The sequence below is a fragment of the Miscanthus floridulus genome, chromosome 5 (assembly GCF_019320115.1).
Source record: "Miscanthus floridulus cultivar M001 chromosome 5, ASM1932011v1, whole genome shotgun sequence".
NCBI lineage: Eukaryota > Viridiplantae > Streptophyta > Magnoliopsida > Poales > Poaceae > Miscanthus > Miscanthus floridulus.
This window is the reverse complement of record NC_089584.1, coordinates 71,958,865-71,976,532: the sequence shown is the minus strand read 5'-3', so window position 1 is coordinate 71,976,532 and position 17,668 is coordinate 71,958,865. Positions and strand designations below refer to the sequence as shown.

General features: G+C 44.3%; 1 protein-coding gene and 1 long non-coding RNA gene across 4 annotated transcripts; both read right to left on the bottom strand.

Annotated features, from left to right (window-relative positions):
* Positions 1-2,525: 2,525 nt before the first annotated feature.
* On the bottom strand, positions 2,526-12,038 carry LOC136450066 (calcineurin B-like protein 9). Of its 3 annotated transcripts, XM_066450333.1 has the most exons (9): positions 11,679-12,036; positions 11,256-11,547; positions 11,052-11,134; positions 3,874-3,933; positions 3,611-3,707; positions 3,447-3,499; positions 3,269-3,349; positions 3,057-3,169; positions 2,526-2,878 (listed from the first exon to the last, which is right to left on the bottom strand). In XM_066450333.1, the coding sequence occupies exons 1-9, from the start codon at positions 11,718-11,720 to the stop codon at positions 2,824-2,826; spliced, it is 876 nt and encodes a 291-aa protein (XP_066306430.1). In that variant the 5' UTR covers positions 11,721-12,036; the 3' UTR covers positions 2,526-2,823. The 3 variants fall into 3 exon arrangements, with proteins under 3 accessions (XP_066306430.1, XP_066306431.1, XP_066306432.1); XM_066450334.1 differs by lacking the exon at positions 3,269-3,349 and having other exon boundaries at positions 3,599-3,707; positions 11,679-12,038; XM_066450335.1 differs by lacking the exon at positions 3,269-3,349 and having other exon boundaries at positions 11,679-12,038.
* A 582-nt stretch (positions 12,039-12,620) lies between these two features.
* On the bottom strand, positions 12,621-16,999 carry LOC136452330 (uncharacterized). The gene is made up of 4 exons (XR_010758804.1): positions 16,646-16,999; positions 15,829-16,202; positions 13,686-14,037; positions 12,621-13,607 (listed from the first exon to the last, which is right to left on the bottom strand). It is a non-coding gene; the product is annotated as an uncharacterized lncRNA (long non-coding RNA).
* Positions 17,000-17,668: the final 669 nt, after the last annotated feature.

The window sequence follows — 17,668 nt, the reverse complement described above, 5'->3', positions numbered from 1 at the left end:
AGGAAGAGGGAGATTTGGTAGGGGGTTAGCTCGATGCTAATCCTAAGGTTGTATCGCCGAAGAGGAGAAAGACGATGGGTGCGGTGGAGGAGCTCTCGGTGCCCCTCTCTACAGTGGCGGAGCCAGGATTCCAAACTTGGGTATTCCTACTTCCACGTCAATAAAAAAAATCAGTTGTTTTTAACTGCAATGAGTGAAAATACTATAAAATATGAGCCAATTTGAGAGGCTGTTTTTTTACTGTTTTGGGCTTCAATGAGTGAAAATACTACAAAATATGGCATTATACATATACATATACAAGTATATACACATATATACATAGAAGTGTGCTAAAATAGTTGGGTATTCCTGGGAATACGGGGAATACCCTCTGTATCCGCCCATGCCTCTCTATGTTGCCCTGCTCTCGGTGCCGAGCAGGAGCGGATCGGGGAGGAATGGGATGATCTGTCTTGGATCGTCCTCCCCCCCCCCCCCCCCCCCTCTGTGTTCCTACCTATCCCTTACATATCGAGATAGATCGAGTACATGGCGGTTTGGGGGATGAGCCTATGGTCTACATGCGCCGGAGTCCAGGAGGGTCTTGCAGCGGCGCTCTGTGGATTGTGGCGATGTCGTGGAGCCGAAGAAGCTCTGGGCATTGTCCGGCTCCCTAACACACCAAGTGTCAGGCTGTGTCAGCTTGGACCGGCCTTCCTAGGTGCGCCTTCTAGAGACTTCTTAGTGGCGAAGGAGGCCGGCTCGAGGGGCTGACATGCGGGTCCGGGAGCCCCGAGCCCCTGCAGGCCACGGAGAAGCTTGTCTTCTTGTGTCACACCCCGTGCGTGACCTTGTCGGAGGAGTGGTTGACAACGTCGTGCTCGTGGGGCGGCGTCTGGGAGCCCCCGAGCCCTTATGGCTCGGGGCGTGTCTTCTTGTGCCCGGGCCATGGCTCGGGGGGAGGTTAAGGATCAGGTCCAGACTCCCGTCGATCGGGAGCCTCGGGCTCAGGCGAGCCCCCGAGCGCTGAGCAGAGGCGGCAAGCTTACTCAGGCTCAGCCCGATCCTCTCACCTGAGGGTGCGCGTGAGCGTACCCAATAGGTATAGCCCCCGAGCAATCCTGGAAGGGTCGGTCAGGGGTCTTTTGGTCGGGAACCTTTGATCTCAAGGCTTAATATACACATATGTTAGGATCTCGTCACACATCCAATAGAACTTTTAAGGCACGGACACAATATCGACACATAAGAGATACATATTGGATTAGGCATGATCTTGGCGAATGAAAAGAAAATAATACTCCCTCTATTTCAAATTATTAGATATTTTGAATTTTCTAGATACTATGCACTTAAATAAACACTATGTCTAGATATATAGTAAAAATAATCTAGAAAAATTAAAACATCTTATAATCTGAAATGAGGAGAGTATTCTTTGTACTAATATTAGGTATATATCTAGGTAATAGTAGCAAAACATGTCTATATACGTGCAGCGAGACCAATAATTTGTCGTTGGTGTTTGTATCATTGAACTAGCTATTTTATTTTATTTTTTTGGTTAGATCTAACGTGACTGGCAACCTTGTGAAGGGTTCCACCTAGGTTGTGGCTGTGGACGGCTGAACCATCAACCTCTGCACGCAATCTTGGGGGTGTTCGGCTGGTAAGTTTTCGGATGAGCTTGATTTAATAGTATTCTGTGAGAGAGAATAAGGCTGAAACAAGTCCACACTTTATCACTCTTGCTGTCCCTTGAAAACTACCGACAGAAATGGCCATTGCATCACTCAAGGAGCATCACATACTCCTACACACCAGTACTTGTTTTTCTGATAAAATAAGGCTATTCTGTCGTTGATCACAGGTGGGAGAGGATATATCCTGATGAGGTGGCAGAGGATATGTCAAGGAACCATCTGGCAGCTCGCTTGGCATCCAGTTGCAGCTATCATTATCAATTCAGAATTCAGAAAACTCATACGCATCAGCTTCCGTGTATAATCAAAACAGAAGCGAAAGGTCCCTTATCCATTTCTTTAACAACGGTCATTAACAATTTCATCAATCTCATCCATCTACCTGTTGCCAGCGAAAAAGAAAGTTCGGACAACTGACCGACAGATTCCCGATCATGGTACCCAGTGGCCAGTGCAGTCTTGACAAGTGTTTGTGTTCAGAAGATAGCATTGAGCAAGAAAACTACTGTAAGAAACAACCGCTGATTTCAGATCTGGCTGGCATACCAGGAACTTTTCGATTTCCTCATAAAATCTAACGTATGTATGTACACGTTCCTGAATTTCTGTCTACTGAGTGAATGCTAGCTGTATTTACAGTTAATTACCAACTCAATGTATTGCTGGACAAAAACGGCAACAATAGATTATAACAGGTAAGTTACGTTGCCGATCCACCATCCCGGAGTGGATGAGCCTTAGGACCTGTTTGGCACGGCTTCTCCTGAGGGGCTCCTCTGGAGGAGCCGGAGCCGTTTTGGAGGAGCCACAAATTGTGGCTCCTCCAAAACGGCTTCGGCTCCTCTGTTTTTTACTGAAAAACGGCTCCTCCAAGAAAGCGTTTGGCAGGGCTCCTCTGGAGGAGCCGGAGCCGGAGAGGAGCCCTGCCAAACAGGTCCTTAGTTTATTGCAGGAGTGATGCTCAGGTGGCTGCCTTGATGTTCAGCCATCAGAGGTGATATTTTTATCACCAACAAGTGCTCATGATGGATTACACATCTGCTTCTCAGTGGTTGAATGCAGGCACGTTGACATAATTGGCAGCCAACAGTCATCAGGGTCCAGGAATCTTGTGCAGCTCAAGCAAACCCAATACTGATTAATCTTCCACTGCTGTGTTGAAGACGAAACTAGGGAAGACGGTTGTGATGTCCCTGAATTTTTTAGGGCAAGAAATCAGCAAAGTAAGGTATGCTGAAGTTCGGTCTTGTAATTATGAATTCACTTTTTCTGTGCAGTTATTCTTTTGCAGGATTCTGCATACATTAATATGTTTGACAGAACATCATGCCAACCTAATTTTTCATAAAGATCAGGAGATGAGATGCAAACCTCAGATAAGGTAGTGTCATGTTCTTCAACAGGTTAGGGTGGCGTAACACAAAATCCTTCCACTCTTCTTGATTTATTTTTCCATCCTTATCGGCATCAGCATCTTCAAATGTCTGGGAAATTGAGTAAAAAAAATCAGCATAGTACACACAAACACAAAGACCCCCCCACACCCCCCTCCCCTGCCGACATTCCAGTTGATTATTCACTACCTTATCTATAATGGCCTCAAGTAGGTCATCTGATAATTTCACATCAGATTCCATCAAAATAGCAATTACCATTTGCTTAACCTATAAGACAAGTGATGTCAATGAACTGCTTTACTGATATTATTATACTAGAAAACAATCCACATAAAAGGTATGGATAGATACAGAACATCTTTACCTCTTCACGTTCAATAAACCCAGTTTGCCTCAAGTCATACAACCTGAATGCAACTGAAACAAACAAAAAGGGTAGCTACAAATATAAATATCAATATGCCTACATATATTATTATATATATTGACCATAGTTTCTGCAATTAGCATACATACAATCAATCTTGCCTTCCATTGGTGCCAAGGGATGGAAGACACTTAGAGCATGAATAAACTCATCAAACTCGATCACACCATTTTTCTTCTCATCAAACAAATCAAAAACCTGAATTATGGAGACAATCTTAGTTTCATGTCATTATCTATGCTAGCAGCATGCAATGTAAATATTTTGAGGATAATCAGGGGAGAAACGGAAAGGTATGTGTATGGCATAGTTAGGACGTGTTTTATAAATAAAATACAAAGAGAAAAGCATAGCAAAGACTCACCCTATCAACAAAAAGATTCTCGCCACTTGGAGTTTTGAACAATGCCAGCTGGAGTTCTTCCTGAAGAACCATTCAACAGTGAAATGGTTAAGAAAAATTAATATGACATTATGACCATTCCTCTAGTTGTATGCAAAAAAAGGGCATTCAACTTTTTTTTGTTTCTAATTTGACTATTACGCGCCCCAACATGTTAATATGCTCGCATAGAAGATGCTGCTGAAAATATAAGAGTGGAAAATATTTCTCTGACTTTGAACTGCATCAGTCACGAAAAAGGTTGCTGCTGTGTTAGCTTAATTAAAAAACGTCATTCCATGCTTCACCAATCAAAACCTTCAACCTTTGGTATGGTAGAGGAAGGAACATGGCGTTATCCTAGGGCCTAATGGTACACGCAACATGGGAAAATTCAGACATGTGATCCTATGGGCTGTTAAACAAAATTTTATAATGCACTCACGTGTGCCTGTCACATGACAGTCTCCAATTGACTCATCAAAAAGAAGAATATGATATTGTCTTAAATAATCCAACCCTCAGGAAATAATCCATGTCCATTGCGTGCAGTGCAACAATTGAACATGGATCTATGTATTAAATTAAATGTCGCCCTCAATGACCTACTACTCTTCAATCATGCATGCAGGGATGACAAAGTGACTCCATGCTTCACGAATCAAACTTACAACCTTGGTATGGCAGAGGAAGTGTCAAGCCCACGACAATGACTACCTGAAGGAAGCGTATTCGCTGAAAGGCGCTGTCTATTTAGGATTACGTATTCAATCGTTTATGTAATGCAACGTCTATGACGTGTGGGCCCTGAGGGCAGAACCAGTCTGTTTAAGCAACCTCCGTGAGACTCTGTAAGGCATCGCACTTTTAGACAATACAGACTCGGCAGGAGGAACCTTTCCTCTGTCATTCCGATCTCATGTTCCTCTTGTGTTCCTCACGTCGGCGGTGATCACCAGCGGCAATGGGGTGTGACAAGTGGTATCAGAGACGGTTCTTCCTCGGCGTGGGGGACGAGCTCCACCGGCTATTCTCCGACGTCAGTTATCGGCGGCGACGGCGGCTTACCGAGTCGACGTAGTCACCAAATCCTCATCAACCACCCAGGTCAGGCAGCTCTTGCCCCGTAGGCTTCCCGTATCCGTCTAGCTTCGATCGCGGTTCGTAATTCCAGGGTGGCTAGTTGATCTCCGTCCTCGCCCTTATGGTGTTCGATCGGAGGTCCCATAGGTCCACTCTTTGGTGGAACTGGGTCAGCTGCGGTGTCGGCGTTGCCTACCTCAGAGCTCCACACCACCACCACCTCACCACCATCCCTACTCAGATCCACCACCACCAGCCCCAATCCATCACTACTATCGCTCCAACCCGATCGGTCTACGGAACATCACTCGACTGGGGGACTACATCAGCAATTCGTTGGTTCAGGAGGCGAGAACCTGTTGAGCAGCAGCCATCATCCTGCTCCCTGTCTCTCATTAGCAAGCAGTCAGTCGAGACGAGGGTTTCAGAACATCGTTTCCGTGTAAAATTCCGTAGTCTCGCAAAGCTGATTGTTGTGTGGTGGCGAAGGCGAAGAAGTGTCCACACACTCGGGTTGCAGAAGCAGGTCTCTATGTAAAATTCCTTGGTGGTGCCTCACTTCTAGGGCGTAGTCGGCTAGTTCAGGTGTAACAGGCTAAGGGGGAGGTCTACCAAACCCATTGCTGCACCTCGGTATCAGTCACAACGGCTCCCAAGAAACCATCCGTGTAGGACCCAATTCATCTTGGAAGCCATGTCTAAGACCAGTGAAGAGGGTAATACAAGGTGGGATCAGATCATGGGGAACTTTGATCTGTTGTTCGCTCAGATCAATGATTTGGGCCTAATTCAGCAAGAACTAAAGACACAGGTCACGGCAGCTCAGGAGAACAGAAGAAAATTGCTGAAGCAAGTTCAAGCCAATGGTCAGGCAGTGGCTAGTCTGACGATCAGGCACATGGAAAAAGAAAAACTGGATGATAGTTCAAGATAATGCCTCAGTAGTCTCAACTGAAGAAACAGTGTTTGATAATGTGTTTGCTGCCACGACTCATGACCACAAGCCAGGCACATCCAAGAGGACCCATGGCCATTTCAACAAAGATAAGTTACCCCACCACTCAATTCCCAAAATGCAATTTCCCATGTTTGATGGAACAAGCCCCTAAATTTGGATTGACAACTGCTGCAACTATTTTACCATATACAACATTACAGAGTCATTAAAGGTCACAGCTGTCGTGATGCATCTGGAGGGAAATGCAGCCAAGTGGTGGCAAGCATACAAGCAAAACCATTCTGTACCTACATGGCAGCCTTTCTGTTCCATTATACTGGAGAAGTTTGGTGCTGATGATTTCAGGCAGGCCCTCAATGACCTGTTATCCCTCAAGCAAACTAGAACTGTGGAGGAATACACTGCTGCTTTTCAGTCTCTGCAATTTGATGTTACAATGCATAATTGCCACTATGATGAACTCTTCTTTGCAACCAAGTATGTGGATGGCTTGAAAGAGGAGATTAGAGCTACTATGGAACCTCATGTACCAGTAACAGTAGATAGAGCTGCCTTGATTGCCAAAATCCAGCAGAGAACAATTGACAGGAACAAGACCAAAACCACAAGACCACCACCTGCAAATAGATTTCAGCTACAGAAGCATGACAATCAAACTTCTCAAAACCTCACAAGACTCAGACAATTGAGGGATTATCGAAGAGCAAACAATCTCTGCTACTTCTGTGGGGACAAGTATGAACCTGGTCATCAGGATGTATGCTCCAAACGTGCTAAACCACAGCTGAATGCCATTGTGGTAAATCCACTGGACAAGGAGGAGATCACTGAAGAAGTTCTCAATACCCTAGCCGTGGAAGATGCTTTAGCTGAGGACATTTGTCAGCTATCCCTCAATGCCCTATCAAGTGCTGACACTGATAACAGCATCAAATTAAGAACTCTGGTGAAGAACAAAGTGATGCTAGTCCTTCTGGATTCAGGAAGCTCACACAGCTTTATCAGTTCAAGTTTTGTGGCCATGGCAAATTTACCAACAATACCAATCCCTCCTAGAACTGTGAAGCTGGCCAATGGGCAACAGTTAAATGCACAAGCTAAGGTACTTAATCTGCAATGGTATATTCAAGGTCATACTCTACATAGTGACATGCTTGTCATAGATATGGGTCCTTATGATGCTATTCTTGGCTTTGATTGGCTCAAATTACATAGCCCCATGCAGTGTGATTGGAGCAACAAAACCCTCACCTTTACACATGCTGGCAATACAGTCACCATCCAAGGCCTACAAACCCCACCTTTACAAGCCACACCCATTTCCCCTAACCAACTGTATAAGGCTATCAAAGGCAATGACACCTGGGCCTTTGTCATGCTTGAGCAAACCTCTGAACCTCAACCTGAACCTACCAGTGCAGAACCTAACAACCTTGACCTGCAAACCATCTTGACCAAATATCAAACAGTGTTTCAGGACCCTCATACCTTACCACCACAAAGAAGCTATGACCATTCTATCCCACTCCTACCAGGAGCTATACCAGTCAATGCCAGACCCTATCACTACTCTCCACAGCACAAGACTGAAATTGAAACTCAAGTCAAGCAGTTGCTGCAGTCTGGGCTGATCACACACAGTCATAGTCCCTTTGCCTCTCCTGTACTGCTGGTGAAGAAAAAGGATGGGACATGGAGGTTCTGTGTAGACTATATGAAACTCAATGAGATAACAATCAAGAACAGGTTTCCTCTTCCAATAATTGAAGAAATTCTGGATAGTAGAGGAGCAGAATACTTCACTAAGCTGGATATGAGATCAGGATACCATCAAGTTAGAATGTTGCCAGAAGATGAGTATAAAACTACATTCAAGACTCAGTCATGGCCACTATCAATTCAAGGTAATGCCTTTTGGCCTGACCAATGCACCGGCTACCTTTCAATGTATCATGAACCAAATTCTCCAGCCATTTCTGAGGAAGTTTGTGTTAGTCTTTCTGGATGATATCCTCATTTACAGTAAATCATTCACTGAGCATCTGAAGCATCTAGAACAAGTTTTGGAAGTGTTACAGACCAATCAGTTATACCTAAAGCAATCCAAATGTTCATTTGCTCAAACACAGCTAGAGTATTTGGGTCACATCATTTCAGCTGCAGGAGTAGCTACTGATCCTCAGAAAACTCATGCTATGTTACATTGGCCCCAACCCAAAACTATGACAGAACTTAGGGCTTTCTTAGGCCTAACAGGATATTATAGAAAATTTGTGAAGGGCTATAGGAATTATGGCCAAACCACTCACCAACTTACTCAAGCACAAGCAATTTCAGTGGCCCCCAATAGCTCAAAAAGCCTTTGATAAGCTCAAATTAGCTCTCACAACTACTCCAGTCCTGGCACTGCCAAATTTTCAGCAACCTTTCACAGTGGAAACTGATGCTTGTGGGGAAGGAATTGGAGCAGTTCTTATGCAATCTGGCCAGCCCATTGCTTATCTCAGTAAGGCACTGGGAGAGAAACATCAGAAGCTATCCATTTACGAAAAAGAGTTTCTAGCCTTAATTATGGCAGTGGAGAAATGGAAACATTACTTACAGAGGCAAGAATTCACCATCTTAACTGATCATAAATCCATATCCTATCTTGCTGAGCAGAATCTTCATTCAGAAATGCAGAGGAAGGCCATGACTAGACTCATGGGACTTCAATTTAAAATTGTCTATAAGAAGGGCAAGGAGAATGTAGCTGCTGATGCTCTGTCTAGAGTACCACATCTCCACACCTTACAGGCAGTATCCTTGGTGAAGCCTGATTGGGTCCAGGAGGTCCTCAATTCATATACAACAGATGCTAGAGCTCAGCAATTGCTTCAACAGTTGGCAGTTACTAGCCCTGATCCAGCAGGGTATAGTCTTGATAATGGGTTGATCAGACACCATAACAAGCTCTGGATTGGCAACAATTCAGCACTACAAACTAAGCTTATTGCTAGTTTTCATTCCACGGCTATAGGTGGACATTCTGGCACTGCTAGCAACATATCAGAGGCTAAAAAATCACTTTTCTTGGAAAGGGATGAAACATGCTGTGGAAACCTACATCAAACAGTGTGATGTCTGTCAACATGCCAAACACTCCAACACTCATCCTGCAGGTTTACTTCAACCCTTACCATTACCTCAGGGAGTTTGGATGGATCTATCTATGGACTTTATAGAGGGTCCTTCCCAAATCACAAGGTTACAGTGTCATTCTTGTAGTAGTGGACAGATTAACCAAATATGCACATTTCATGGACAGTTAAACACCCTTATACAGCAGCCTCTATAGCACAGATATTTATGGACAATGTGGTCAGGTTACATGGGTTACCACAGGTCCATTGTTTCATGATAGGGACACCATTTTTGTCAGTGCTTTTTGGAAAGAACTATTCAAGCTTTACAGAATTAAATTGGCCCTCAGCACAGCTTACCACCCACAGTCAGATGGGCAAACTGAAAGGGTCAACCAGTGCTTGGAAATGTACCTAAGGTGTTCAGTCCAAGATGCTCCTAGAACCTAGAAGTCCTGGCTATCCTTAGCAGAACTATGGTACAACTCCACATTCCACTCCTCCCTCGGTTGCTCTCCTTTCAAAGCACTCTATGGCTATGAACCAACAGTGGGCGCCACACCATTGATCTCACCTTCTACATTACCAACTGTTGCTGAAATCATTGAGAATCGTGAGCTCCATCTTCAATCTCTGAAGCAACATTTGGCCAGTGCTCAGAATAGGATGAAAGTCATGGCTGATAAGAAAAGAGTAGATCTCCAGTTCCAGGTTGGCGATCAAGTGCTGCTAAAGCTCCAACCATATACCCAATCCATAGTGGCCAACCGACCATATCCCAAGCTAGCCTACAAATTCTATGGGCCATACACCATCCTGGAGAAAATTGGAAAAGTGGCCTATCGGTTGGATTTACCTCAGAGTAGCCAAATCCACCTGGTATTTCACATTTCCCAGCTCAAGTCATTTGTTCCTAATTTCTCCCCAGTGTTTTCAGAACTGCCGGTCACTACTGACATTGAGGCAGCCGCGGCGGTTCCTGAAGTCATCATCGAGCGCCGCCTGGTCAAGAAGGGTGCCACCGCTGTTCCTCAAGTCCTGGTGAAATGGAGCGGCCTTCCAACGACGTCGGCCACCTGGGAAGACTACAACGTCTTGCGCCATCGCTTTCCGGATGCACCTGCTTGGGGGCAAGCAGGCACTTCAACGGGGGGAGCTGTCAAGCCCACGAGAATGACTACCTGAAGGACTACCTGAAGGAAGCGTATTCGCTGAAAGGCGTTATCTATTTAGGATTACATATTCAATCGTTTATGTAATGCAACGTCTATGACGTGTGGGCCCCGAGGGCAGAACCAGTCTGTTTTAAGCAACCTCCATGAGACTCAAGGCATCGCACTTTTAGACAATACAGACTCGGCAGGAGGAACCTTTCCTCTGTCATTCCGATCTCATGTTCCTCTTGTGTTCCTCACGTCGACGGTGATCACCGGCGGCAACGGGGTGTGACAGGAAGGAACATGACAACCAAGCATACCGAGATGCAGGTGCTATCCTAAGACCTAATGGCACACACAACATGGGAAAATTCAGGCAAGCAATTCTCATGGGCTGTCAAACAAAATTTTATAATGCTGTCATGTGTGCCTGTCAGACGACAGTCTCCAATCAACTCAAAAGAAGAATATGACAATGTCTTGACAAATCCAGCCCTCACGAAATAATCCAATCCATTGCATGTCATCCAACAATTCAAGATAATCTCCGTACTAAATTGTGCAGGCCCTCAATGACCTAATATACTCTTCAATCATGCAGAGACGACAAAGTGTCACTATCCCAGCCCAGGTCTTAAGTAACCATTTCTATCATATTTAGAGCCAAGCCAATTGTCCGCAGCCTAAAGGAACAACAAAAAGAAAATCCCATCTTCCAAGTGCAGCAAGGAATGTTTCATTCAAAGAAATCGATGTTCAAATCAACCCAAAAACACGACATGAATGGCAAGAATATGCACGGTAAATACAGGAATTGAAGAGGGACTTTGTTGGATGCACCTTGTGGATGAGGCCGTCGTCGATGATGGAGCAGCTGATCTTCTTGTAGAGCTCGAAGAGCGCCTCCACCTCGTTCACGGAGACTTCGGTTCAATTCAATTTCAATCGAAACAGAGTCAGATGAGACGGCATTGCGAGATGGAGGCGGAGAAACCAAGGAAGCAGGAAAGAAAAGGTGGGGTAGGCTTGGATCGATCTTTTTACAGCATCGGGACTCGTCGGCGAGGCGTGCGAGCTGGCGGAGGTTGAGGGAGGTCCATCCACCCGCAGCGGCGCGGCGTAGGAAAGGTCTGTAGTGGTGGTGGTGGTGATGGTTGCTCCGACTGTTCTTGGCGGCGGAGAAGGACGCGCCCGCGCCGGAGGCCGAGGAGCTGGAGTCGGGGCAGAGGTCCGCGAGGCAGTCGGTGAAGGCGAAGAAAACGGCCTCGGCGATGGCGATGAAGGGGAAGAAGACCGCGCAGAGGCGCTCCCCCAGCGACAGCGAGCTCCCGGACCGCTGCCCGCGAGGAAAACAGGCAAGGAACCATGAGACATGAGTTGAATCCTGAGAAAAGATCTATCAAGAACCCGCTGCGTCGGGGATACTCGCCGCGAGAAGGGTGGACATTGCAGCCACCTGGCACCTACCACGTCGCCGGAGGAGAAACGGAAGCCGAAGCGGGAGTCCATGGCTCACGGGTGGCGCCCTGGGGTGAACTGGAACGCCTGCGGCGCTGGTGCCGCCTCGGTGGCTCGTGGCATTCGTGCGCCGCTTTAAGGGCGCATTGGGCTGTTAAACAACAACATCAAACCGATCTCGATGGCGGCAGGGAACGGGATCGCAGGATCAGCCTCGAGGAGCTTTTGGGTGGGTGCCTCTGCCTGTGCGAGTTGGTGCCTCTGCCTGGATCCGTCGGCACTCGCTGCGCGACCGCGCACCATCTGTGGTGTGGTGATGGCGGCGTCGTTTTTATGTACTACTCCAGGCAAAAAAGACGAGCTGAGTTCATGGTGCCTTTGGTTGCTTTCCGTGCTGGCTTTGGTGGCGTTTGGATGGAGCATGCCTTACGCTATCTCAAACAACAATATTCAAAATATAAAATTTATTTATTCTATTTATTCTTTGGGTTGACAAAAGATTTAATATTTAATCAGCATCTTCTTCAACAACGAGACTCAAAAGAGAATTCTTTAAGGATGACTATATTTGAGTTGTATCTCTCAGGCAGCCCAAAATAGATCTCTCGTATATGTACTCTGTTATAGACTGATTTTAGATCTCTTGCTACCTATTTTAAAGATTTGGATGTCCATATGAATTTCTTGTAGAAGACAGTCTTAGGGATAAGGAAATAGGTAGGAATAGGAAGAGGTGGGTATGAGATAGGAATATAAGATTTTAAACCCATACCCTTCTTTGGCATGAGTGGGTCAGGGAATGGAAATAAATTTGTTAGTGACCATAATACCCTTATTCAGGACAAAAAAAACCATCACAAAGCTATAGCTCACTTCTGATCAATCGTTTGACATGTGCACAAAATAAAAGCGCAAAGGCTAAAACAAGTTTTTGAAGTATCGATTCATTAAGGCATAGTACATACATACACTCCATCTGTACATATTCCAGTGCCAATAAATTTCCACCATGATGCCAAGTCTCTAGAAGTCATCTTCTGATTTTAGCAACAAAGTATACAGCTTAACAAAATATACAAACTCCAGCAAGACTCCTAGTAACTGGAAGTCACATTTGCTTCTGACTTCACAACACCAAAATATACTCCACTGGATTTCAAGTGATTGCAACTCACTTGGAATTTTTGACTACACATATCAAAATATACAGATGACCACCATCCAAAAGGAAGTTCATAGTTTTGGTCAACCATGGTTGACCACTTCCACTAGGAGTTCAGCGTGCTACTTATATACTACACAAAAGAGAGCACACGATCTCCATATGCATGATTAAATTATAGTTTCTTTTTAGATTTTTTCAGGACTTGCCGAACAAACTCAGGTTTGAATTCATCTGGAGTAGTAAAGAAAAGATTCAGCCTTTCCTCATCCTGACCAATCATTAGAGCAGCCTTCACGATTTGATCCAAAGCAAACTCAGTAAACTTTTGTGAACACGGTGAACAATTTCTCCCTTATTTCAGCAGTCCGCTTTTGAGCCTCAAGTTCCTAGGTGAATGCACACCGCTGTGCATTCATAGCCTCTGCATTGGCTGCTTCGACTTGAACAAGACTATTGAGTGCTTTAAAAATATTAGAGAACTTTGATGCAACCATGCCATCATCTACAAATACCCTCTTACGACATGCTGCAGATTTAATTCCACTTGCTCGGATGCTACATGGGATGATGGTTGTGAATGGGAGTCAACTGCATTTTCGAACTGGTGGGTTGCTTCAGTCACATTTCCTGAGGATAGTTCTTCATGCATTTCAAACTGATCTCCAGGGCCTTTGGCCTTCACTCCTTTTGCTAAGTCACTAGCATAAACCTCAAATAGCTTATTAAAATTCACAAAGGGCTTCCCATACAAAGCTGCTGCTCCAAGGGTGACTCTGCATACATATTATGCTATTAGCAAAAAATAAATGTGATTGGAAAAAAGTATGGTACATGTGCATGTCCTTGTATACCTTTGCCCAACCCATGAATTGTTCTTTGTCTCCAACAAGCATTTTTCTTTCATCATCCCAGCCAAAGCCACTACCAAATTGTTGAATATCCAATATATAGGACAATAGCTTCTTAAGTGTCTTCACTTTAGAAGCAACACGAGGATCAGCTTTGATATTAGCATTTAGGAGTCTTGTAGCAAGCTCTTTCTCAATAAACTGAAGGTACCCAGACTTGTGACATGTGTCCACCTTCCAACCAGAGTCATTCGTTTCATACAATACATCAATAAGTACATTTTTCCTCTTGTGCAATCCACTATCTCTTGTCTCTCCTCTTACTTAGCTTTATAGTTTTGCGTCCCTTGTACATCTATTTCATACAAAAAAAAATCCGAAGATGTATACAAATGATTAGTGCATGAAACGAAAATTGCATTGAATATAGACACAGGGTACTAAGTAAAACATTACAAAAAAATGAGATGTGTTGATACACAAGCCATAGTCATTAGTGCATTAACCAAGCATCAAGTTCAGTCCACACCACCATTTTTCACAATGTTCAAAATTACAGAACAATAGAGTAAGCTACAAAATCCATGCGAAGCATTACAATGCCAATTTATAGGTGACATTTTGCTTTTGCTTTCCATGCATCCCACATCATACTTGCTAAAACATCTCTAAATTCCGTCCACTCAGTTGACGATTCAGTACGGTCAATCACACCTAAGGTGTTGCCTTCATGCTCCAAGAAAGCATCAACTTGTGGCTCAAATGGATCATCACTCATTTGTTGTCGGATGAGATTGTGCAGATAGCAACAGGCTAGGGTTATACCAATTTGGGTATCTATTGGGTAATAAGAACCATTTCTAATTATACCTCAACGTAGCTTCAATAAACCAAAGGTTCTTTCTATCACATTCCTTGTTGAAGAGTGCCTCATATTAAACAATTCCTCCCTTTTTGTAGGTGGGTTGCTCCATTCTTTTAGGTGGTAACATTGTCCTCTATATGAAGCGAGGAATCCATCACAATTCTTGTACCCAGCATCCACAAGATAATAGGAGCCTACGTTGCAAAAAGCACAATTTATTTTCTAAGCTTTAGTAGGTGTATATGGACAGTCGTCTGTACTTAACTAATGTTGCTCACCACGAGGAACGTTGAGACCATTTGACCTAGCCAAAGCATCTCGGAGAACCCTTGCATCGGCAGCAGGCCCTTCCAAACCAGCTAATACATATGTGAATTACATGTCAGGTGCATAAGCACCTAGAACATTTGTGGCAATTTCATTCTTTCTAGATCGATACCTTGGTTTATCAACTGGATGGACTCTAACTTTTATATATGTACCATCTAAAGCACCTAAACAATTCTATGAAAAAAAACAAATATCTTGTTAGTCTGGAAAAAAATTATAGGACTGTTTATTATTTAATTTAGTTTTACCTTAAACCATTTCCATCTTTCGTCCTTATAGTTGTCTGTGATTGGCTGTGGGCTCTTAAGCAGCACCCTCCAAAGCTTTAGCACTACTCCTAGCACATTATTAAAGTCCCGACTTATCGTCTCTTGAGACCGTTGATAATCTATCCTCATGGAGCGACTTTTCTCATCGTAAGCTAGTATATGTAGAAACATTGCAACCATCTCCTCCACCTTGACATTTCTAGTATCCCTTAATCCCCCAATATCTGTGACCAAATTACACAAAGTCCAAAAACATCGCCTATCCATCCGCAGTTGCTCAACACACAAGATGTCACTTTCATAGATGATACCATTCAAATTCTTTGATCGACTTTCTAGGTCAAACCTACAAGGTTCCCTAATTAGCCTAATCTGATGCTTTCTAATCAATAGGAGGCAATGCAGTACTAGCACATGTAATGCCATCAGAAGCCTTATTCTACGACATCCCATTTGTTGGCATAAGACTAGGATGACTCTCTTTGCCGGAGGACGGGCCATTACTGTGAAATAAAATTTGAAATTAATAATAGCTTCAAGTTTGGGTTCGCTGCACTTAAAACACATAGGAGCAAAACAAGGCATGCACTGACAAACATATACACACAATCAAACAGTGTGCAAACCACAATTAATTAAAATATGCATGACAAGATTACGTACACTGAAGCATAAATAATACCTCGTCAGTGTTGACTTGTTGGGCCGCGTCATCACAAGTTGGATAGGCGCTAACAACATTTTCATTATGCTTAATGTAAACCTCTAGAAACTTCCTGATTCGAATACTTCATCATGTCACAAACAGAAGCATCATCTTTGAGGTCAATACCAGCGTCATCAAGGCTACGTCCAGGAATGGCATAGTAGAGAGTATCGCCTTCCTTGAAGCCTACAGTTTTAGCCAGCTGCACTAAACGGTAGTAGGACATTTTGTCCATCTCAATTTTTGGAAAAAGTGTGATATCGCCTCCATCGTAAGTTAGTTCACCATGCTTTGAAAAAGCACCTCCATGATGCATCAAGATATTGATACACCCTGGAGCCATTATCTCTCTGTATTTGTGAAGTCAATGTTAGGTAAAAAAAATTAATTCATGAATAAAATGGCATATCCCTATGGATGCAGGCTAATTACACATGTGAGGATACATTAGTGAAAATTACTACTGAAATAAAGTGGCGTAATGTATGTACTAGTGACATTGGTAGGCAAGACCAAAAGCATGCATATATACTATATAAGATCAACGCACTAGGCTAATAAAGTAAGTAAGAGAACACTAGTACTTATTATTAGTTAATCTAGAACGCATCTGGGAATAAACTGATGAACAGTGATTCTTTTCCACCTAATTTTTCTATACATGAAACTTCAGATTAGTTGGACAGGATGCACAACCAATCATCAAGCATGGGGGAGAAAGCAGCCATCTATCAACGAAAGAAGTAAAATGAAAGGCAGGAACTGAGAGGGATGGAAGAATTAGAAAAATCACCTGCTCAAGCTGGTCGGCGGCCACGTTGCTGGAGCCAAGTAGGATTTAGGCGGAAGATTTAGCGAGGGCTGACTGTGCTTGCGGACACGAGGCCGAGCGGCGACGACGCTGCCGTCGAGGCGACAAGCGAGGGTTCGCCGAGGCACTCGGGTGCACGGCTGCTGGGGTGCCAGGATGCGAGCGTGTGGAGGCACGAGGGCGCGCGGCCGCCGGCGCGCGCAGTGGAGGTGTGGACGGCGGCGGCGGCCGGGTAGGCACGCGTGCTGGAGGCCGGGGGATCCTGGATGAGGGAGACGAACATAGCACCGAGCTTTATGCAAAGTCACCTTTTTTATGGCAAAAAGGTAATTTTGCATGCCACCTCACCGTATCCCGCCCAAACCCACCCGCGCCGGTGGGTTTTCAACGATGAAGCGCGAAACCCATACCCATACCGTGTCTCTTCCCAAACCATGTAACCAAACGTGGGTTTAGATTAATTTCTTCTCCTATTTGGTAATCCCACCTCTGTTTCCATATATCCAAACGCCACCTTTGAGTTGAGATGGGGTCACTGTGATGTGAGATCAATCCGTCCTGATTTCCCCCCTCCCGCCCGAAGAACACACAAGGCGGCGCCAATCACACGGCACTTCAGTGCCATTGGTGATTGGTTTTGGCTCTCTCGACCGTCTCTCTCAACTGATGTGAAGTCACATCCTACCGATACCTAAAACTTGAGGCAACCTACTCCCTCGGTCCCAAAAAAGAGCGACATTTTTTACTTTTAGACATCGTGTTTAACCGTTTATCTTATTCAAAAATTTTGTGTAAATTATAAAATAAATAAATCATTATTAAAATATCTCTAATGATAAAATAAGTCATAACAAAATAGATGATATTTATACAAAATATTTGAATAAAACAACAAGATGTCTGAAAGTAAAAATGTGTGTAATGGAGGGAGCAGTGATTATCGCGCCGGTTTCTGTCCCTTGGGACCTGGCGCTGGTGGCGTCTCCCTCCACGCCTGCTCATCAT